We start from the raw sequence: 22,889 nt of genomic DNA on the forward strand, positions 1-22,889 counted from the left end.
GTGGGTGGATCTCTGAATCCCCATGGACCTCCCTGGGCTGCAGGGGACATCCTGCATCACCATGGTCTGCACCAGGGGCTGCAGGGGAATCCCAGCTCTGGCACCTGAAGCACCTCCTGCGCCTCCTTCTCCACTGACCTTGGTGTCTGCAGAGCTGCTCCTTTCACATACTCCCACTCCACTCTTCTCTGCCCACAATTACATCTGCCCGGTAACTTTTTTTCTTTCCTTCTTAAATATGTTGCCGCAGAAGTGTTACTATCATTCCTGCTGGGCTCAGCCTTAGGAGCAGAGGGTCAGTCCTGGAGCTGGTTGGCATTGGCTTTGCTGCACATGGGGGAAGTTTCCAGCAGCTTTTCACAGAAAGCTCCCCTGTAGGTCCCCTGCGACCCAAACCTGGCCATGCAAACCCATAATACCCCCACAGGAGCCTGGGCTCTTCATGAGCTTTCTGCTACAGAGTACTACCAGGAAGAGATATGGAGCTAAACGGGGCAATGGAGCTGCCTGGCTGCTCCTACGCAAGAAGGGAGAGGCTAAGGGCAGGTTTCCAGTTTCACAGTTTAGTTACATTTCATCTGAACAACGCCTTGCTTTTGCAGGGCTTAAGCCTGCCACTCAGGGATTCCAGTTGAAACACTGGGATCTGTCTGAAAAGGCAAGAAATCCTTGCTCCTTGCTCCACTCTTTCAGTAGCACTCATGATAGCATTGCTGTTACTATTTCTCCTGATGTCTCTTCTTAAAGTCAAGGAATCTGAAATTATTTAGCTCTTCTTTGCACAGAAGCTGGTCTGCAGTTTTTTCCACCTCTGTCACTTCTATACTCTACTGGCTACACTCGAAGAGGAGCACACCACCTCCAAAAGGATGGGCTACCATTTACACTACAAAGCCACAACATCACTCTGTATTTTCCTTCTTTCCTTAATAATTCTCACTATTTCAATCACATTTTAGCCTGCTTCTGAGCGCAGAGCTGACACTTCCAGAGAACCACTGCAGGAAGCACAAAGCACTGAAAAAACCATGAAGTCCAACAAGCAAGAGGGCCCACGGTGATCAGAGCAGACAAAAATGGGTGGAGGGCTGGTGGTTTGTGCTGCCACAGGTCTGGAGAGGAATGTGAGGCAGCATGGGAGCTGTGTGGCCTTGTTCTTTCCCTTGCTTGCCAGGAAATGTTCTGCACCAACTGCACCTCCACGGTATTCTATACAATGTGACCACAAACAATGGAAGGTACAAAAGTACCCTGATTTGACCTAACTGGAGGGGGAGAATTCAAGGCACAAATCAGAGGGACAGATCCACAGGTTTGTCCTCTTGGCTCTCCCAAAAGGGACATCTTTCAGTGAAAGTCACATACTCGTCTGTCGGTTGGGTTAAGTTAGGTAGGGAAAGACCACTGAGATCATCAAATCCAAACAGTGACCCAACACCACCCTGTCAACCCCAGACCAGTATTACAGTTCCCCAGATTACCCTCTTAAGTGGCATCAGATTAAGTAGAATCAGTGGGCATCAGTGTCATGGTTGTTTCTCTGCCACATCCATCGTCTTCCACTTATCAACGCTGGATTTTCACCTGCTGTTTTACAGTCAATCCCTTGCTATCCCAAAGTCCTTCTGCAACCCTTTGCTTCCACTGTCAACACCCCAGGGAACCCAATTCAGCTGTAAGATCTGGGGGGCTTCTGCTGCCCTCCGCTCATGACAGGACAAGTGACACTGCAAAACAGAAGGCAGAGCAGCAGCAGCTGAGAGAACAGTCACACCTGGACACTCCTCCTGTTCCTGTGCCATATCCTAGGAGGGCTGCTGGTTTCGGTTCTTTATTTTTTCACAACAGTGACTCAAGGGAAGAAGATGGGAAAGGAAACAGAAAGTAAAAAAGGAGAAGAACAGTGCTGGCAAGAGGCCAGGGCTTGTACTACATTCATATTGAGCAATCCTGCTGAAACATTACCAGTTTGTCTAAGTATTTGCTCTCCAGACCCAGTTCTAAAAGCATTCTTGTATGTAAATATCCATCTTTTACACAGGAGGAGGCTAAGGCACAGAATCTCTTAGTACATCCATAGGGGAGTAAGGAAAAGAACCCAAGTCCCCTGAATTCCAGCGCGCTATTGAAACCCACTGCCCCAGCTCCTGCTCTGCACTCCTCTTCCTTCCAGCGCGGTGCAGGACTGGATCTAAGGAAGTAGGAAGAAAGAAAGGAATCACACACCCGTTACCCCACACTCACTGTGTCCCTCATTTGTGCTTTGTGGGGAAAGAAGCACGGCTGGAGATTTCATAGCTAAACACGACTGACACGCACCTCCCCGTTTTCCCCACGTCAGTACAGAGCAAACACATAAAGATTTCGCAAGGAAGAAGGAGGAACAAATAAAGCTGTCTTTCTAATCACCTCTCACTTGAGAGCATTTCGTTCCAATCTCCCGCCGTGGACAGGGCAGCCTTCGCTGGACTGGGCAGCTCAGAGCTCCATCCAGCCCGGCCCTGAACACCACCAGAGACCACATACCCACAGCTTTTCTGAGGAACCCGTGACGGTGCCTCACCACTCCCACCAGCAAAGAACTTCCTTCTGATACCTCCCGGGTCCCCCGGGCCGCCCTCACGGAGGTCCCGGTGCCGCCTCACGGCGCCCCCGCCCAGCCCGAGCCCCAGCAGGGTCCACTCGCTGGCACTGCGGGGAGAGCGGGGCCCTGGGACCGCCGCTGAGGAGGCTCAGCGCTCCCCCCGCCCCGCGCGCCCGCGGTGGCACTTACCGCCCGCTCGCCTCCCGGCTCGCGCAAGCCGTCACTCCCACCGCCGCCCCCTCCCCCGCCCCAACTCTCCCGCGCGGAAGTGAGCGCGCCCGGCTGGGGCACGGAGCATGCGCGGTGGCGCCCGCCGACGCTCCGCCCTGCATACCTGCGAGGCGCTGATTGGCTACGGCGCTCGCGTGGCTGGCGGGAAGGCGCGCCGCTGAGGCGCCGGTCACATAATAAGGAAGGCGTATCCGGAACACCGCGGGCGCGCCGAGATCACCGCCCGGTACCCTGGTTCGATACCCGTGCCCGGCACTGCCGCGGGTCGCCGTCGGGCAGCCATTTCCCGAGGGCTTCACCGTGGGAAAGGCGATATCCTGCATCCCTCCCTAGCCCCGTGCTCTCTTTTCACAGAATCACAGAACTACTGTTCAACCCGAGCCTCCCCGGGTGCAGCTTCCCGTCACTTGTTGCCAGGGGGAAGACCCCGCGCTGGCTACGCCTTCGTTTCACGCAGTTCTATAGGGGGGTAGTGTGAAAAGTGCATATTATCTGGCTCTACGCCGATATTTACTATATGTATTATGTCGTATTTATTAGTAGTGCTGTATTAACATTTTAATTCTATGGTCAACGTAGTTTTGTAGTTAAAACGTAACTTTTGTAGTTAAAATAGAAACTATGTATGTGAGATATTTTTTTAAAGAAAAGAATGAGGTACTCGCACCGAGACAGCAGGCACAGGACACCTAAATTTTTCAGAGAAAAAGAATTTATTGCTCTCTTATCAGAAGAAACGAACTTCTTCCTGTCTCGCTCAGTCCTGAAGACGGCGTCAGGATTAAGAGGAAGAAGTTGGCACTGACCAGACAGAATCCTTTGTTTGAATGGAATTTATGAGTCATGTATGAGATGCATGAACATGTAACAGATTATTGCTTATAAGGGTTAATCCTCTGTTAATGTGTGTCCTTTTTTGGGGCTCATTTTGCCCAGAAAAAGGTACCTGGACCATCCATAACTCTTTGTTTTTATTGTCTTGGATCACCCTAATCCTAATTGTCCAAATTTTTATTACTCTAATTTTATTACTATTTTTATAACCATTTTATTACTATTAAGCTTTTAAAAAATTAAAAACAAGTGATTAGCGTTTTTCACAGGTAGGGTCACCCAGGAGCCTCCTTTCTCCAGACTAAACTTCCTCAGTTTCCTCAGCAGCTCCGCACAGGACGTGTGCTCCTAAGCTTTCCCCAGCTCTGCTGCCCTTCTCTGGACACACTCCAGCCCCTCCACGTCCTTCCTGATGTGATAAATGAATATGTTTAATGCTAAAAATTGTAACTATATCAATATTTTAGAAAATATTTGTTAAAAAGTAATAGAGGAAAAGGATATGTAATTAGTGTCACAAAACAAATGTTTTCAGATGTTCATGAGAAAATAGGATACAAGATAGAGTACTGAGATAAGCAATATCCCAAAATGGATCCCAGCCTTGGGATAATTAAGGGGTCAGCCTTGAAATGGACAAAATTGGGATTATTCCAGGTATCTATGAAATAATAAGGCTTATTTTTGGAATATAATTCTGGCTTCTATAACACAAGACTTGGGGCGCATGTGCAACCTGTGGGGTTGTTTAAAGGACAGTGATGATGATGAGAAGCCTTCGTCGGAAGCAATCACCAAAGAGCCAAGAAGACTCCTTAGAAACAAGCGGAGCAGGTGCTGTGCAGTATGTGATGTAGATTTCAAGAATCAAAAATAGGAGATTTACAGGAAAATATTGATGAATATCTATTAGCATACAGTATATAAGTTGTGTTTGGATTCCTTTGTTTTGGTACGGGAGGCAGGGTGAGAACCACTCCCTACCCCTGTACCCCGGTCAGGTTTGTACCCCGGTCTGTTTTGCTTATGCCTTATCAGAACCTTAATCAGACTTAAATAATCACTGCCAAATTTACTTTGTACATACTTACGTGACTGTATTCATTTTATATAAAATTGCTGCAAAATTCTAACTCTGTGGTTTATTAAATTAGACATATAGGACCTCATTCATAACACTGATTTTAGGGCTCAAAACTGAACACAGGATTTGAGGTGTGGCATCACCAGGGTCAAGTACAGGTTCAAGTACAATCACTGCCCTGGTCCTGCTGGCCACACTTGCTGATACAGGTGTGAGAAATTAACCCCACTTTTCAAAATTTTTAAGAGCTTAATAAGGGATAAAAGGGACAAATCAATAACAGCACTGGGTGCTTGGCTACAGCCAGAGGCACATCAGCTAACCACAGTAACTCTTCTTATGCTTTTTCTATTGTATTGACCAAATACATATTCATAAAGATTATACATGTTCAAACATTTCTTTGAACTCGTTTACATGTTCTGGGGATTCTTTAGCTTGGTTTGACCCCTGACCCACCTTTTTAGCGTACATGCAGTAATCATGGATGGGGTTTGAGTGTTGTGTGTCACTTCCTCACAACAGCCCTGTCGCCCTGATTTTCTAGGATTTTCTAAGCCTTCTGATGTTTACATTCGTGTGGAGAACTTTCTCACACACTGTCTGTAGATAACACATTGTTTTGCATTCCTTTATGGAGGAGGAGAGACTTGATGGACTGTTGGTTTGCCCAGTGGCATTGGAGAGGTGGCACTGTCACCCTCCAATCCACTGTCACTTTTGGAAAACTATAAGTGTTGGAGTCAGGAAATAAACTTCCCTCTTGTTCTTCACCTTGGAGCAGTGGTGTGCATCTGGTTCTTTTGTGTTCCATAGTGACACAGCTCCTGTTCTGTGGTTTCAGTAGGTGAGAGTTATTGATAGGGAAGGGTCAGTAGCAGGGATCCTATCCCATCCATTCCTTAAATGTTATCTGACCATGCAGAGGGTTTCAGCTATTTCCACAAGTACTTTAAATCAACATCAGCTATTTCACAAATATATCTGAGTTATTCTCATTACTGTCATTGCTTCTGCAAAAGTTAGCACTGTAATGCATAACACAGTATCCACTTTAATAATTTGCAAAAGCCAATACATAATTAGTGAAAGCCAACAACTGCATGGTTATTTAACACCAAGATAGCAAAGGCAGAGAACAAAATACCATAAAAGGAGAATACCTTTACAGTATTCTCCACAAGTTCTCTAAGTGGCATCAGAAGGCCACCCTGGACCGCCTTCCCTGATGGACCCTTGGAGACTGTAGCTGTGGACTTATGCAGTGCTGTGACAACCCACAGCAGAGCTGTAAACAGGCCCTGAGAAATGTGCACAGTCATTTGACGGGAGTAAAGCAACTGCAACAGTATAAAGGACTGCTTGCTAAAGAACTGGGTGTGCTTTTGGCTGTTGCCACACACACAGCGCTGTTACTTCTGCTTTGTTGATCTGTCCCCTATTATCCCTTATTAAACTCTTAACATTTGGATGAGTGGGCTTCATTTCTCACACAGGCCAGGATGCCATTGGCCACCTGGGCACACTCATGTTTACCTGCTGTTGACCAATACACCCAGATCCTTTTCTGCTGGGCATCTTCCACTCTTCCCCCAGCCTGTAGGGCTGCCTGGGGTTGTTGTGACCCAAGTGCAGGACCTGGCACTTGGTCTTGTTGAACCTGCCCCAGCAAGCTCATCAGCCACATTAATAGGCATATTCTGGCTCATCAAGAGGCTACCCCAAACACAATAAGGAGCTTTTAAGATCAGTTCCCTTTACCAGCTAGATCAGCTTTGGCTGTTCAGCACTGCTGGCATCATTCCAGTTGGTTTCCCAAATTCCTTTGCAGCTGCCCAGATGCAGCATATCAGAGCTAAGATCAACCCCTGTGTCCAGGCTTGCAATTAGATTATATCTATTAGCCAAATACTGCTACACAATTCCAATTCCCAGATCTATTACCTAGATTATACTCAAATGAGTCAACATGATTCAAGCACCCACAGGTGCATAAATCTTAAACTAGTAAAATCTTCCTAACAGATGTCTGTTCTTCAACACAGGAAAAATTCTCTGTGGAGAATTTCCAAAGAAAGTCCAAAACCCTTGTGAGTTCTTCCTCCAAACTGTTGTGCTATCAAGCCATATAGTTCTGTGAAAGAGCTGGAAATTAATGGTCAGTTCTTTTTTTGCAAAAAAAAAAAAAAAAAAAAAAAAAAAGAAGAAGAAAAAGAAATCATTTAATAAGCTCCAGTCCAGTTTCTGTCATACTTACACTGTAAGTGATCTTCAGCTGTCTTTGTATTTGTATGCTCATCTTGGGTACTAATACTTATTACCATGGAGCCCTTATCCTCACATCCCTATTGTCCCTCTATAGGGACCATCTTGCTCACTGTAAGAGCTGTTATTCACATCTCAATGCAACTAATTCCCATCAGGCACTCTTCATTTATGATGCCCCCGACAGGCTGATGAGGAATCCCAAATGTGTCATTTCACAGGTGCTTTGAGTACTTCACTTGGAATATCTTCACCTGTTTTTCCATCAGTGCTTGTGCTCGGTGCTTCTACACACTTCTCTGCTAAAGCACAGGTGACATGAAGGGCTGTGCTCAGAAATATCCTCATCTGTGAGCTGTGACAACAGAGGACCGGTCAGCAGAGCAGAGAGCGAGCTCAGGTGGACATTCCTGTGGTCATTACCTGCCGAGGATACTTGCAGGACACTCTCAGCAGAACACGTTCTAGCAATATTACAGAAGCAGGCAGAAATCATACCTTGTAAGGTGATTTTGCTCATGGATAGTTATGATCTCTGGTTTGGAGGAGGAAAATTAAGAAGCACCAGCCAGGAGACAGACCTGATAAACCCAGCTAGCCAAAAAGCCCTGTCTCATACACACGCCTTCTGTGACATCTACATTCGCAGCAGGCTCTCCCATAGTTTTAGACCACATGGAGCAAGTAAGTGCTGCCTCTTTTGAAACATCAGGTCTGTTTTCCTGCATTAAGAAACAGGGCTCTTCCTCACCAGCCCAATATCAATAATTCCTACCACTGATCTGGAATATATCATCAACAGCAGTAAAATGTACCTTCTTTTCCCCTCCTCCTGATGCTTTAACAATATTCCCATCTTCCTTTCCACATTCAAGTCAAGCATAGACACAAATGTTTTCTGCATTTTCATTTGCTTAAAAGGCTAATACCACTCCTGGGTTACCTGTGGGTTTTGTCATACACGTTGGCATGTCTCTGGTTAATACTGAAAGACAATACCCCAAGGCATATTCCCTCTGAGTAGAGACAGATCTTCAATGAAGCAAAAAGCAATTCAGCTGAGTGCTGTCTTCAGCTCACACAGGGGCAGCAGTGACAGAGGGACTGATCAAGGCAAGAGTGGGTGGCTCTGACCTTCTGAAGAGGTATTGTACCAACACTGGGGTAACTCTGCTCTTCTACATGTATCCCTGAAGACGGGTGGTGAAAGCCCACACAAACCCAGAGTGTGATGACAGGGATCAAAGCTGAGGAGAGGTTTGCTTGGTGGATGTGTCAAACTCTCAAACAGAGCTGAGAGAGAGAAGATCTGAGGTTTCACTGTAAGCAGAATGGTTCACAGGTCTGTTATCTCTGCGAAAGGTCCACTTTTAACAGGCTGAAATTCCTTATGCATGATGAAACTTGAAAAATCCAAGAGCATCGTGTGTTGCAACACAACCCCATGACTTTTAAGCTTGAAGCATACAAAACAAACAAAAAAACCCCACTTAGGGCCACAGATACCATGTTTGTCCACAGTTACACAGCACAGATACAACCCAATTAAAACAGAACCCCAAGCCATGTGTGCATTAGACATCCACTTCCTCTTGGCCTCAGGGCTGAGAACTGGCTCCAGCTTATCTTTCATTTTGCAGTATAGGCTTGGACATAACCAGGCCATGACCTTCATTTGTTCCAACCGTTTCTCTGAAAACCCCCACAGGAGCAGAGTGACATGGTGAGCACTGAGGCATATGGACTTGGAATCTAGGATATCAACCATGCAATTAACACATGAATACTGGGCGGTTCTTCCAAGACTCATTTAATCAAGGAACAAAGAAAGGTGCAGGTACAAGACTCTCATGTTTACCTTATCCAACAAAGGTAATTTGACTTCAAGCCAATCACTTTATTCCATAAATGACAGCCTGAGTGAACCTTTTTTTAGCTCTCATGCTAATCAGCTGGCTGTATGGCAGTGATTTCCCTGTGAGCTAGGATGCTCTCAGTGTTACTCCTCCAGGCTGAGACACACCTGATCAGCTGCAGGTTTCTGGTAAGTGACCAATGTCACACACAGAATCTAAATTGCTCACCTGCGCCACCTCCTTGCTTGCCCAAGGCTCTAACACATTCAAAATCCACACACCTGCACAGCCATCCCTTGCTCCATTTCAGAGACACCTCCTGCATATGCACTCCATGTCTCCTAATGTAGCTTGTTTCTCTCTTACCAAAAAACCATGTGGTAAGCAATTCTGGGGCCCACCTGTCCCAGACACAATATGGCACTGAGATGAGGTACACTGGATTTCTCAAGGATTTCTCTGTGTGTCACAAATGTGGAGAGGGGTGCAATCCAACAAAACCCAGTCATTTCTCTCCTGCTGCAGCAGGACTTGTCCAGCTCATTTGTAGCACAAACACAGCTCTGCAGAACTGTTCTGTTTAATTCTCTGTTCAGGACAATCTGTCCCACCGGGTGCAACTGGCTTAGGTGTATTTGAACAATTCCTAGTGACCAGACAGGTAGTCTTGCTTTCATTATGAATTTCAGAAACCTGAGTTTTGCTAGCTCAGCACTGTGGAGGGGCACAGAAAGCACCAAGGAACTGTTTCTCTCATCAGTCGTGTTTCTGCTGCAGATGGCATGGAGCAGGAATTCTTCCAGTGCACTATGAACTTTGCTCGTGGATTAGAAGCAGGGAGGAGGAAGACCAGGAGAACAGAAATTACCTAGGAAAGGTTTGATGCCTGTTCTTAGGACAAACAGTTCCATTTCTGTAAACTACAAAAGGGACATTTAAATGTAAATTTAAAAAATCATCAGGTGAAAGGCATTTTAGTTGAATGCAATTAGCACCATGGACTTGAGGGCTGTTTGCTGAGTAGTCATCCCTTCCAGCATATAAATTCCCAGGTAAAAGATGTGTTGACAGTAGGAAAGCTTTTGCCTATAAGGTTTTTTTCCTGCACTTCTGAACTCCACAGTGACAGGAAATCTCTGTCTCTGGCATGCTTCCAGCTTCATAACCATAATCCCAGGTGAGTTCAGTTCCAGCTTTCACATGTCTAAGGAATAAAATAGTTCATTTGCTTGAACTAATTGAAACAGTACTGTGCTAACAATTTGTTACCAACAACACACATGCAAACCCAAAAATTGTAGGGGGCAGGGAGCATCACACAGGCAGCTTGTTGGGAAGGAAACAAGGCATACAAGGAGTTGCTGGCACACTCATGCTCCTTTGGCTATGGAAATTGCAAATAGGGTTGGAGTCTAAACAATGTGCTCTAACTTAGAGGGAAATTCTGGGAAACAAAAATCAAAAAAAAAAAAAAAACCACTACAAAACCAAAGCCAACCAAACAAAAAACCAAAACAACAACCAAACAAAAAACACCAAAAGAAAAACCCAAAACCCCTTAAAACAAAACAGGAAATCCACGTAAGTGATACATCTAAATGAATAAGACAGTTTTGTTATTTTTCCTATGTACAATGCATCACTGAAGTTTAGACAGATCTTCAGCTATATAGTTGAAGACTGTCATCTTTGGTCTAGCAGGCTACTTTTTAATGCAATTGCACTATGTGCACCAAGCCCAAAACTCAGAATTAACACGTGCTCTTTATGAATCAGCTGCTCTGGTAGTAAAATAGAAGAAATGTCTAAGGCAGGAAATTCATTGTCCAAAATGAATGCCAAACTAAATACCTGAGATTATGATGCTGAGAAACAACTGATGGAAAATTTAAGAAAATATGAATATTGTGATGAAGAGAGTAATTCTCTGATGTGTCTAACTGGATATGGTATAGGGGACATCCAGTGAATTCCAAGGCAGCTATCTTAGAACAAACAATGAGGACTTTTCATACAGCACATAATAGCAGCCTGCGACTTGCTGACTTGAGATGGTCTAGAGGCCAGACATGTAAAACAAATAAAAAGGTAACTGGGCAAGTTCATGGAAGGCACACAATTAAGCTCAATGATCCAGAGGAAGTCCTTAATTTAGAAAAGTTGTAAAAGGGTGATGCCCAGAAAACGAAGAGCCAGCGAGGTGAACTCTCCTTCAACAATCTTCTTCCCTAAGTGTCTTTGCTGGTCACTATTATCTCTCTCCAATGGCCTCAGTCCTCACTACACTTCTTTACCAAGTACTTGAGCAAGAAAGACACCAGCTAAAACAAAATCCTGTTTTGGATGTATTTGAAAACCTTGTCCTCACAGTTCCTGGAGACCTCCCAGTGCATTCCACAGCATCTGTGTCAGTATGGAGCAGAGTTGCTAGACTCCACAGAAGATCAGTGTTCGGTGGAACTGGTTTGTTGGCACAAATTCTCCCCTCTCTGTTCTGTTCTCACCTAGTTCTACTGCTGACATTCATGTCAGCCAACTTCATTCATACAATTCATCTGTTGTCTCCTTGGTTGAGCTGCTGCCATACTGTGTCTTGCTGGCACCAGCTCTATGTACCTCTCCTTCTGATAGACACTAAGGAAATATCTGCATCTCTTACTTTCAGAACAAATTTTCATCCCTGCGTACCCTATTGTCACATTCTCAGGACGTGCTGGGCTACACAAAGTCCTTCTTGTCTTGACAGCTGTGAGGAAACGGACTGAAGCCAGCTTGTTTGCCCCACAAAGTGTCTCAACCTTAATATCCTGTGGGGCTCAATCCTGCCCTATGTGAGGCAGATCTGGTGGCCATTCCTTGAGACACTACAGTGGGATGGGTGGATCTTGGCTTTCCAAATGACCATGCTGAGTAAAACCTATTTCTCCACTGAAGATTATCACTATCACTAATTTTAATGTGTCCACAAGTGGACACATTAAAATTAACATTCCTTAGTTTACATTTCAGTGCAAAACTGAAGCAAAACTCATTGGTGATAACCACTCACTGTACATCTGCTTTTAGTTACCAATAGAAGTCACCTATAAGACAGTTTTGTGCTTTTATGATCTAAACATCTGCCCCACCCCTCAGTGTAATTATGCTCCAATAAGTGAGCAGTGATTTTTTTTCCTCCTAGTGCCTTGAACGAAAACATTAAACTTCCAGAAATTCACCTGTTTGTGAAGAATGCCACCCATGGAAAACTTCTGTTGTGAGTTTCTACAAACACACTTTGTGCAAAGAGATTTGGGCAGCAGCTGTGCTGTAAAACAGAAAATCTGAATTAGAAACAGTCCAACACCACATCATTGGCTGAAAAACTATGTCAGATATCATTTTGTGTCAGATATCTGTCACCAGTAAAGATAGTTTCTTCCTTTCCTTCTTGAGCCCACATGGAAAGTTTATCACCCAATTGCCAGGGCAGCAGTGCTAGGGAGCAAGACATGGATTACATGACTGTGTATTGGCCAAGTACAGGATGTGAAAGGTCACTCAGGTGAGCTCATGGGAGCAGAAGGAAGGTTTCTGCAAGAAGCACTACTAATATTAACACCATATTACCTCTGCAAGGAAAGCTTAAAAACAGCTTAAACATATACAAGGTCTTTGCTGTAAGACATTCACACCAATGAAAAGAAATAAATTATTTGCAGTGTATCTGCAGATGAATCTATGAACTATTTGTCTCAGCTGGAGGTACTTGGCAATTGAACAGCCAGTGTGATCCAACCTACTGTCCTGTCACCTGTGATGGCAGGGAGCACCACGTATGCCTCTCTTGTCATGCACCCACCACCCACACTGTTTATCTGTAAAAACATTCTAGTCTAAGCTTAAATAAGTAAATGATGTATTTGCAGAGGCAATGAAGAGAACCCATGCAATTTAGTACTTACATTTAGAAAACGACCCACATTTCCTTCTTTTGTGGCATCCAGTACATAAATATTTTCTTCACTAATGTTCTTGGGAAACATCCCGTCATCCTCAGACTCTTCACAAAGTGCATCTTGTTTTGGCTGCCTGCTATTTTCTTTGCAGTCAGTTTTTAGGGGTGCATTGCTGGATGGCCTCACAACACACGTGTCATCCAGCAAACTGGACTTGCCACACTCAACACCCTGCAGTGACAGACTCTTTCTTTCACTTCCCACACTCTCTACACTAGCAGAGTCAGTCTGTCCAATGTCCATCAGATGTTCTTCCTTCTGCTGCTGGGTGGATTCTGTCAATGGACATGTATGTTATTTCTCAACACCAGCTTAAGGCCAAAGCCTTCCCCTTGTTTGGCCCCAAACTCTTATCTACCCACTTTTCCCACATCCTCCAAAATCTAAGCAGCTTCCTTGCTATCTACCAGTCCATAACACTATTTTTCCATGTCTCTCATCAATCCTCCCACAAATGACTGCTTCCTGCTGTGATGCCTAAAGCACTTGCTCAAGGTGCTTCTGAGTGACCTAGTATCTCTCTCTTCTCAAATCCCATTCCAGACTGACTTTTCCCACTTTTTAATCATTCTCCACCTTAATTCCCAAAAGAATCACAAACTGTAATTAAGACAGAAGCAAGATGCATGTGCAAATAGCAACAGTTTAACACTGCCTCTCCAGCATGACGTCCCCCCATCCCAGTATTATATCCTGTTCAAATTTTGTTGGCTGGAACAGGTACTGGGTGTGACACAGCAAGATCTGCATGGCTGACTTTCCCACAACTGCACAGTATTTGAGAAGCTGCTGTCTGGACAGTTCGACATGTCTCAACATCTACAGACAACACTGTTCTACTCTAAGAACTGGCCTGCCCACACTGTCTACATTAAAGTCTATCCCCTGATGGGACACCACTGTACAAAGCATGCAGTATAGAAAGCTCTCCAAACCTACTTTCTTTTCCTTTCTTTGTTCCACTGGTTAGTTTTGTTTTGCTTGGCTGATGAATCTGAGAACTATCATCTTCATCTGAGCTGGCACTGTGCACCTGTGTATCAAATGAAAAGGCTGTGATGTGCTGCATGCAATTCTGGGCCAAAACGGCACAGCAAGTGGCTTTTAAAACTCCAAGGCTGAAGTTTCAAAGCTATTGTAATGCATAGCTGTGGCTGAATTTGAGAAGTTAATACATTTACTGCAATTAAACATTTATATAAATTTCAAATTCTCTTTCAGAAAACCAGGAAAGAGTCCCCCAGTCATTAAGACATGTAAGTGTTTAAGTCCCAATAATTTCACTAGAATTTTAAGTTGCTTAGCCAAATCCCAAACATGCTTTTTACAGTTTCAATGAAATTACCAGATGTGGCAGAATTTCTCCTCTCCCATCACAAAAAGGCAATTAGTTATGGGACTTCTAGAATGGACAGCACTGCAAAATGTTTGCATGAAAATTCCACGTGCATTTCTTAAGAGCAATGAATCCAGTAAAACCTACAGCATAAGTCTACACCAGTTTTCCTCCTTTGCACATGTTTGCAGGCAACACTTCACACTCATGAAGGTCAGGAGTCACACTCAGGTCAGTTCTCCCAACTCTACCACGGTGTGAGAAAACTGCATAGACATTGTGAAATTCCCTTCTCTCCCTGCTGTGCCATTCTTTGGGGAGACATCACAAAAATATTATCACTCTGACCCCCTAACCCTGTACACAAGGGGTGCAGGGGGGGAATAATTACTTCAGGCTCTTGAGGAATGTAAGTGAAGGGGGGAGAAGGGAAGGCTATGAGAGTAGATAGTGCTGGTCAGGGGGAACATGCTGAAGGACTGATAATAGAGAGGGGATGGGATGCAGCTTCCAGCATGACAGCCTAGCTCAAAGTGTGACCCAGTCTCATGAAGAAAGGTCATTAGAACTATCTACATATATAAGATGAAAATGTCAAAGTTAACATACATATTCAACACAGTGAAAATGAATTTGTTAAAGCCACATTACCATTTTTAGCTGGTGATTGCAAAAAACAAGTGTTCTAGTTCCAGGCCTTCTCACAGCTGCACTACTTGTGTTCTTTTGATGAACCCTGCAAAGAAAGGTCAAAATAAAATGATAAAAGACAAACAGACCCATAAGTAACTCTCACAACACACATTTCTCTAACAGTCTCTAGTTCCAGTCTCATCTCTAGAGAGAACTACAGCAGAGCCTGCGGTCTGGCCTCACCCCATGTTCTGTGAGTATTCTGTTTTTATGAATTGAGAACCTAGGGTAGGTTCTTTATTGCATTTGTAAGAAAGCAGTTGCTCAAACTTTTCTGAGAGATCAGCAGCTGCTTTTATATTCTTTTCTAGTTGTCATGCTGAGAACCAAATTGTCTGTTGCTTTACTATTATTATATCAGATTATCTCAAAATAGAGCACCTACAGAGTTTTGCCTTTTCCTGCTACTACTTTCAACAGTTTTGACAGTACAGCTTTCAACTAGGAAAACATATTCACTGCAAAAGTGAGGTGTTGTCAGACTCTTAACAGGAGAGGTTAAGGTTTCTGGCAGGAAAGGCTATGTTACAAATAACAAAAAGTTTAGAGACTGGGAGCAAAGGGCAGAACAGCAGGTGGCTGATGTATTATCTAACCCTTCAGTGTCATCAAGTGTCTTTAAACAATTTATTTCAAGTATACTTAATGAATTCTTTCAAATTAGCATTCCCATTAATGCCCTGAACAGATCAAGTACACCCAAGAGATGAACTGAATTTCTAGAAAATGCCAAGCGGTACACATAAGTAAAATTAATATAGAGGGAAAACTCTGTCCCACTAGAAGAAATAATTGGGAATTTAAAAAGAAGTTCAGAAAGAAAAAAACCACCACCCTCATATGAGGACATACTCTAAGTGATACAAATGAATTCCTAAATTAGAAGAATATTAGTTTTGTTATGCTTAAGCTTACTTTGATAAACTTACAGGGTTGATTTATTTTCATTATCCACAGTCTGAGACAAAGAATCCTGATTCTCAAGAATGTCATTTTTGTCAGTCTGCACTAGTTCAATCACTGAGTCTGAACGACCAAGGTCAAGTTTTCTTTTTTTGGAAGAAAAGTCATGGCCTCTATCATTCACTGCACTTTTCTCCTTCAGTTCTTGCTCAGCATCTCCCAAAACTTCAGCTCTGCTCATTAATCTGCCTGAAAGAAAAAGAAGTTTTCTTGGTATTTTTTTTTAAATAACTTGTTTGCTGAGTCACACTCACTAGCACAGATCAAACTTACATTAACAAATAGAAGAGCATTACTTGGGAAAGCAAAATATGAATGCTGTCTGTAATTCTATGATGTCAATAGAGGCTGAAATACAAACTGAATTAGAGAAGGGCATATAGTAATAAGACAAAGGACAATGGCTTTAAACTAATGGAGAGCACATCTAGATTAAATATTAGTAAGAACTTCTTCACTGTGAAGGTGGGAGGCACTGGCACAAGTAGCCCAGAGAAGCTGTGAGAGCCCCATCTTTGGAAGTGTTCAAGGTCACTCTGGGTGGGGTCCTGAGCCACCTGGTCTAGTGAAAACTGTCCCTGCCCATGGCAGGAATGCAACTAGATGTTTTTAAGGTCCCTTGCAATCCAAACTGCTCTATGATTTTATGATTTTTACTGAAGGAAAATTAGCCCTGGCATAGGATGCACGGATTTGTGAGGGAAAAAGTCAGCAGTCTGAGATAGCTTTTGTTCCACTTGTTTGTCTGCCACCATCTCATAGCAGAGCTTTTCAAGGTTCTTATTCATATTGATCATACTGCAAATTAAGATTACATTGACACACTTCTCTTCCAACCCTGTATTTCCCTGCTCTCAAAAAAAAAAAAATCCAGGACACACACCATAGGAGAGGAAGAATTATGCTACATATCTTCACAGGTCCCCTCCTGCTACCTGAGTAAGTACAAACAAATGTCCCCTTGTCGATGTCATCCAGGCAGCGGACACCCCAGCCCTTCTTCTCTGTGTTGAACACTTGCAGCCTGACTTGAATGCCATGCTGTACAACTCTGTTCTGACACATCAGCTTGTCACACCTGCACAACACACTACACTCATAAATCCTGTCAAGAGAAGAAAAACAAAGCACAACATAAATGGATGCATTAGCATAACAAAGTTCCTGTTATTAATTCCCCTTCCAAGAATCAACAAGGCAGTGGACTGAAATATAAAAACGCTGGCTAAAACTGGTTGTGCAGCAATGCTCTGAAGCTTGTGACTTTATTGACTGCTGGTTCATTAATTTTAAGAGTCTGTCTGCCAGATTTTGGCATAAGTATACATAAGATTACATACATTTTGGCATAAGAAAAACAAATGCTATATTTTTGTTTTATAGGAGTAAATCACACAGAAACAGAAATTCATAAGAAGCACCTAATTCTATACTGGAACTGATTTTAGCAAGACAGCATATGCCTGGACTTCACTGTAGCTGTCCTTGCTAATGAAGCATTTCCAAAAGGACTCATAATTGTGGGGGTTTTTTGCATCTGCTTCTGGGTTCTTTGACACCTTTAATTCTGTATGTCAGCCAAAACCTAACAACACACAGAAGACTGAAAGGAGCTCCTCAAGCCTGTAGATCCAAGCCTTTGGCTATTGCAGAAAGCTACCTTGCATAATTCCTCTCCTAGACACCTGAAATAACTGGCATCTTCTCCAGGCCACCTATTCATCCACAGGAGCTGAATAAGAGAAAGGGCAAACACTTGAAGCATTGGATGGCTTTTGGACAGTCTTGGAAGAGTCACCCATAACCAAGTCTGGCAAAAGCAGCTGGCTGATACATCTTTAGGATTCTAGTTACTCTTCACATTTCTCCTGGACCTTGACCTAAGCTATGAAAACTGTAGGATCTGCAATACAAAAGTTTTTTTCCTCCTTTTATTCAAGTCACATTAATTATTTTTTATCATCTTGATCTGTCACTAAAATTGTGACAAAAATAGAAGGTTTCAGTAATCCAAAAACTCCAGATATTTTAATCCTGTGTCACTTAGACTGAACTATTAACTGCTGTTTTATTTGTATGCTCTTATTTTACTCCTGTAGTCTTTCTTACCCACTAGGAACAGGTCCCTCCAGTCTTTTGTAACGGTACCCACGGGATCTTTTACTGCTTGGAGACAGAGAAATTTTACTACACCCTCTTGCTGTTAGCTGTAGGCATGCACATTTTGACCTAAAAATAAGAGTAAAACATCTCAGAATGGATTTGAAGCAGTATAAATCAATCATAAATCCAGGTAATTTGAAATGCACTTGACTATACACACACGTCCATATATACACCTGTATTCCCCCTCCCTGCTCCATTTACTCCACAAGGCTGTTTCAGGCACCTTTTTCCTTAGTCTCTTGGCTGGTTAGCTGTACTTTAAAATAACCATGTTCTCTCCACCCCAACCCCATTCTTCTGCCAAGCTACTTAAATGGCACATGCAAACAGCTGAAGTACAACAGAAACTTATTATAGGCAGGACGCTGTCAAATGGATCGAATGAATAAAAATCACCTCTTCTGGTACAGCATCCCAGCCCGTTTGCCACTTCTCGGTTATCTTCCTCCCTCCTTAGCCCCCAAGAAAAGAAGAACTTTACACTGTGGAAAATTCAAGCAACAGTGCTTGTCTTCACCATTTTGTCATGACAATTTCAAAGAGTCACAGTGACTGTGCAAATCCTAAACCCCAAAACTGCACATGAAAAGCATCTCAATTCTCATGGGACCTTAGTGCAAAGAAGTGGCATGCTGTGTGCTTGCTGTTTCTCACCATTCAGCTGAAACTAAATTACTAAAATTAAGTTTCACTGTACCAGGCTGTGATTTCAAGTTTTTGTTGGGTCATGAGCAACTATGTTGCACAGCAGCATGTGCAACTGCCCTAGCTGTCAGTAATACAAAATGGATGCAACATCAAATAATGCCTACAGAGAGATCAGATAAACATCCTTCAAGAAAGTAAACAAAAATACCACCAAACTTGCATATGGTAACTGTGGCAGGTTTCCACAGTGTCTGTAGCTCAGAATTACTGGGATTTAGAAAAAGATGACAATGAGCAAGAGTATTGGAACTGCTCAGACCACAAATGTATTCTGTAACCACTGAGTTTTGTAGTTGCTGTTTAGACAAAGGGAAGGATGACATATAGAGGTTGGGAACGGGGATGTTTCTTCGTCTGCCCTCAGTAACCCTCTAAGTTCCAAATGATCTGATCCTTCAAGGCTGTTCCACCCTACCTACAAGATGCCATTTAACAGTAGGAATTGCAGCAGAAATTGTCAGGCAGGATCCTTCCCTGCCTGCCATGAAAACAGGCCTGCCTCTGCTGGCACAAGACTCCCTTCCCTACTCTTTTTCCAAAGCCAAGATATCTGCTTGCCAGCTCCACCTGGAGAGGAAGCACTGCCAGTTTGTAAGAAAGGAAAAGGAACACAATAATCCACCTGTTGATCGCTTCCTTCCCTACAACAGAGGGTGGACCAGTGGGAGCACCCAAGCTCTGGAGAAGAGAAAGACACAATGGTGTCAGTCAACACAAAGCATGGCACAAGATATTCCAGCAGCGCTGGTCCTGTTTGGTACTGCGCCTTCACACTCCACCACTATTGCTATTGAGGCATCATGTGTCACTGGCCCGAGATGAGATCTTTCTACCTACCTATCGATGCAGCCATCTGTGCAGTCACAGGAATCAACAAACAGGCTGGAGAGATTGTTGAGATAATATCCACGAGGCCATGACGACTTCCGATACTTGAAATAAGGCAATCTTGCGTGGTCGAGATTGTTACAGAAGGAGATGGGCACAGACTCGGCTCCGTTGCTAATATCGAACTCAAACACCAGGGGCTCGGGATTCATGGTGTTCCTGCCCAACAGCACATAGGTGTTGAAGGAGAAGTGATCAACAAATAAGAAATTGCACTCTGTTTCAAACAAGTAGTTTCGCACATCTCGAAAGCTTCTCAGACTCCGACCACAAGGAGCTTTGTAATTCACATCCAGTGGCTTCGAAAGGCAGTCTGCTTTTGCATGGCGTCTTTGGAAGTCAAACAGGATTGGGATCTTCAGAGGATTTTCACCTTTGTAGGAACCCACTGCTCTGTTAGCAAGACATGCACTAGAGCACTTGTGGTTCTGATACTGTACATTTAAAGGTAAACCTTGAATTTTGCTAGATGCTTCCTTATTCCCTGAGCAGGTTCTTTCCATGTCCTCTCTTTCGCTATTTGAAGTAAAAGAGGGAAAAAAAAAAAGGAAGAACAGCAGCATCTTAGACAACCAGTGCTGTGTTCAGTTTTTTAGCAGTTCAATATTTTTAGCCCCATTGCTAGAAGGCCTAAGGTTTCCCATGGTGTAGTTTTCCTGACAACATATAAAGACATATTTAGTTGCATAAAAAAAAAAAAAAAAAAAGCTTCTTCCCACAACTTACATGCTAAAACACAGCAAGGAAATTAAAGAAGAAAGGAACAACAGAACAACATATCTACCCCTGTCTTTCAAATCAGTACCTGAGGCTAAATATTACACACAGAAAGACTAAGTTACACAGCTGACAATCTGCACACTAAGGAAAGGCTGAGAACTGATGCTGAAGTCCTAACCCTGATAACACTCATGAACCTTTATTCACGCCCTATTCTGCAATGTTCTCATGTGGGAAATTAGACAAGTCTATCCAAAACCTCAGGTTTTCCACACAGGTCAAGTTAAAAACATTTTCACTTTGAAAACTCACAGGACTCAAATTGGGTTTAAAACACTCACTTTGGAAATACAAATTTTAGAATTCTCTCAATTGCACTAGAGAATATGTCAAATAAGGAACTGAAAGAAGGCACTGACCTGTCTGAAGCTTTTACAGTGTCTGCAGCATTGTCATCTGGAAGAAGAGGCTGCAGTTTGGATTTGGTTTCCTGTGCACCATCTCCATTCAACTCATCACTTACTGAAAAAAATTGAATGTGAGCAAACTCTTAATCAAACCAGATTTCAATTTATGACTGAATTTACTTTAGTTACTAAAGAGATAATTAACAAAACACATTACAAACAAGGCATTGCTATGAACTACAGCTAACAAAAAGCTTGTTAGCAAGTGTCCTACTGAAAAATCTTCCATGTGGTTTTCAAAGTCACCAGAAAGAACACGCACATGAAACACATTTACAGATCTCCTTTCATTGTTAGTGATAAAAGGATGCCAAGCTATTACAGCCAGTGGAGCCATGCAGAGGAAAACTGCTCACAGACAGCTCAGGTTCATAAGGGCTCACTAGTTCAAATTCTCTTCCCGTAGTACAAGTATTATACGTGTACACACAAACCACAAAAATACAAACCCAGGTGAGAGTTCACAGTTCAGTACTTGAGGAAATTAATAATTAGGCTTTCCTAGTTGTAATGCTAATGGCCTTCTCAGATCTATTTTATTGATTTCTATTTTATTGATTTCAAAGAAGGGAATTGAGCTTCTAGTGAGTAAAACAAGACAAATTAAATCCACGTACCAAACAAACACAATGGAAATGCACATACCATTTGCCAAAGTTAAGAGATCACCTAGATTAGCTTCATTCACCAGTGCCCAAGCCTGCCAGCATTCTGAGCAAAAAAAACCAAACCAGAACAGATGCTAAGTTGGATTTAAGTGATGACAATAGGCAAAACAAGTGTTAAATTCTCCATAGACACTTGTTTCTCCTCACTTGCTCATCTAGAGCATCTCAAGACTGATACTACTAGAAACGTGCTGCACCACAGACCTGAGCAGACACATCTAGGAATTACAAAATTGTTACAGCTCACAGCACTGTGAATTGTTGTGAATTGGCACTGAATATCCATCAGCTTTTGGAAAGCCAATGGAATGTTTCCAAACACACAAACTGGAGGCCTACGGTGGCAGCAATATACATCAAGACAATCTAGTGTAAGCTTCTTCCTTGGTCATCAGACTGATCATCTTCAGGCTAGGAAGTGCTGGAACTTGGCAGACTGAATTAATGGTACTTCTAAATTGGTGGAAATGGCCTTCAGATAGAAGAGTGCAACACACCCATTCTGCATCAACCTCTTACCCCATGCAATAAATATTACAAGCTGGCAGACAACTCTCAGCAAAATCCACCTTAATATTGAAAGCTTGAAACCTTTACAGAAAAAAGCACAGAAAAATTCAAACTGAACTTTATCACAGATTCATTGCATCATCTGGGAATTCAAGTTCAACTTATCTCTGTACTGCTTTGATATTTTGTTGTAACAGTCAAGATGTGGGAGCTCAAGAACACAAAAAATTGCACTTCCAGTTTAAAGGAAGTGTTATATATAATATGTGTGTGGCTATATTAGTTTAAAAGCATCTTACACCACTGTACATTTTCTTGCACAAAAAAACCCCAATAAGGTCCACAGATTACATTTATATGGGTGACTTAAAGAAAGAAGAAATTTTACTCAATTAAATAAACCAGTAAAAAGAAATCTGGACTGCTCCAAGCTGATCAGAATTATGATTTGAGTGTATTTTGATGTAGATAGAGGAAGCTTATTTCCTTGAAAATCAGAAAAATTCTGAATTGCATTAGTGTCACATTTTTCTACTATTGTTTCATGTTATAATGGTGTCTCTGACAAAAAAATAATACTGAGGTGATTATTATCCTACCCCAAAACCACTCAATCCACTGACAACAGCTTGAAAGGCTAAAACTTCTGATGATAAATGAAACACAAGGCACTGCAGATATTTCATTACTTCTCAAAAATGAGTATTTCAGTTCCATGTGCTTAAGAGCCATTTATCGTTGAAAAAGTATACAGGCAAAACAAGAAAATAGCCAATTGTACCTGAAATTACTTTTCTTTTTTAAAAGAGAAAAGACATTTTTTTAAAGTTCTTAAAATCACCAACAGCTAAGTTATTAAAATTCAGAGATATCTGGATTATGGCAGATATCACACAGAGCTACACAATGCAGGCAGCA

At 42.7% G+C, this 22,889-nt stretch overlaps 1 protein-coding gene across 1 annotated transcript in view; it reads right to left on the bottom strand.

Moving 5' to 3' along the window:
* Window positions 1–22,889, bottom strand: part of SETDB2 (SET domain bifurcated histone lysine methyltransferase 2) — a 48,350-nt gene that overhangs the window by 21,576 nt on the left and 3,885 nt on the right. The window contains exons 4-16 of the mRNA XM_059840307.1: window positions 21,439–21,504; window positions 20,746–20,848; window positions 19,556–20,122; window positions 17,954–18,073; window positions 16,780–16,949; window positions 15,811–16,033; window positions 14,840–14,924; window positions 13,792–13,885; window positions 12,799–13,127; window positions 12,073–12,161; window positions 9,944–10,058; window positions 2,919–3,108; window positions 2,410–2,734 (exon numbers count right to left, since the gene is read on the bottom strand). Of these exons, the coding sequence (XP_059696290.1) occupies window positions 2,410–2,734; window positions 2,919–3,108; window positions 9,944–10,058; window positions 12,073–12,161; window positions 12,799–13,127; window positions 13,792–13,885; window positions 14,840–14,924; window positions 15,811–16,033; window positions 16,780–16,949; window positions 17,954–18,073; window positions 19,556–20,122; window positions 20,746–20,848; window positions 21,439–21,504 (2,476 nt within the window). The remainder of the gene's footprint in view (window positions 1–2,409; window positions 2,735–2,918; window positions 3,109–9,943; window positions 10,059–12,072; window positions 12,162–12,798; window positions 13,128–13,791; window positions 13,886–14,839; window positions 14,925–15,810; window positions 16,034–16,779; window positions 16,950–17,953; window positions 18,074–19,555; window positions 20,123–20,745; window positions 20,849–21,438; window positions 21,505–22,889) is intronic.

Source organism: Haemorhous mexicanus, chromosome 2, assembly GCF_027477595.1.
Source record: "Haemorhous mexicanus isolate bHaeMex1 chromosome 2, bHaeMex1.pri, whole genome shotgun sequence".
NCBI classification, from domain to species: Eukaryota; Metazoa; Chordata; class Aves; order Passeriformes; family Fringillidae; genus Haemorhous; species Haemorhous mexicanus.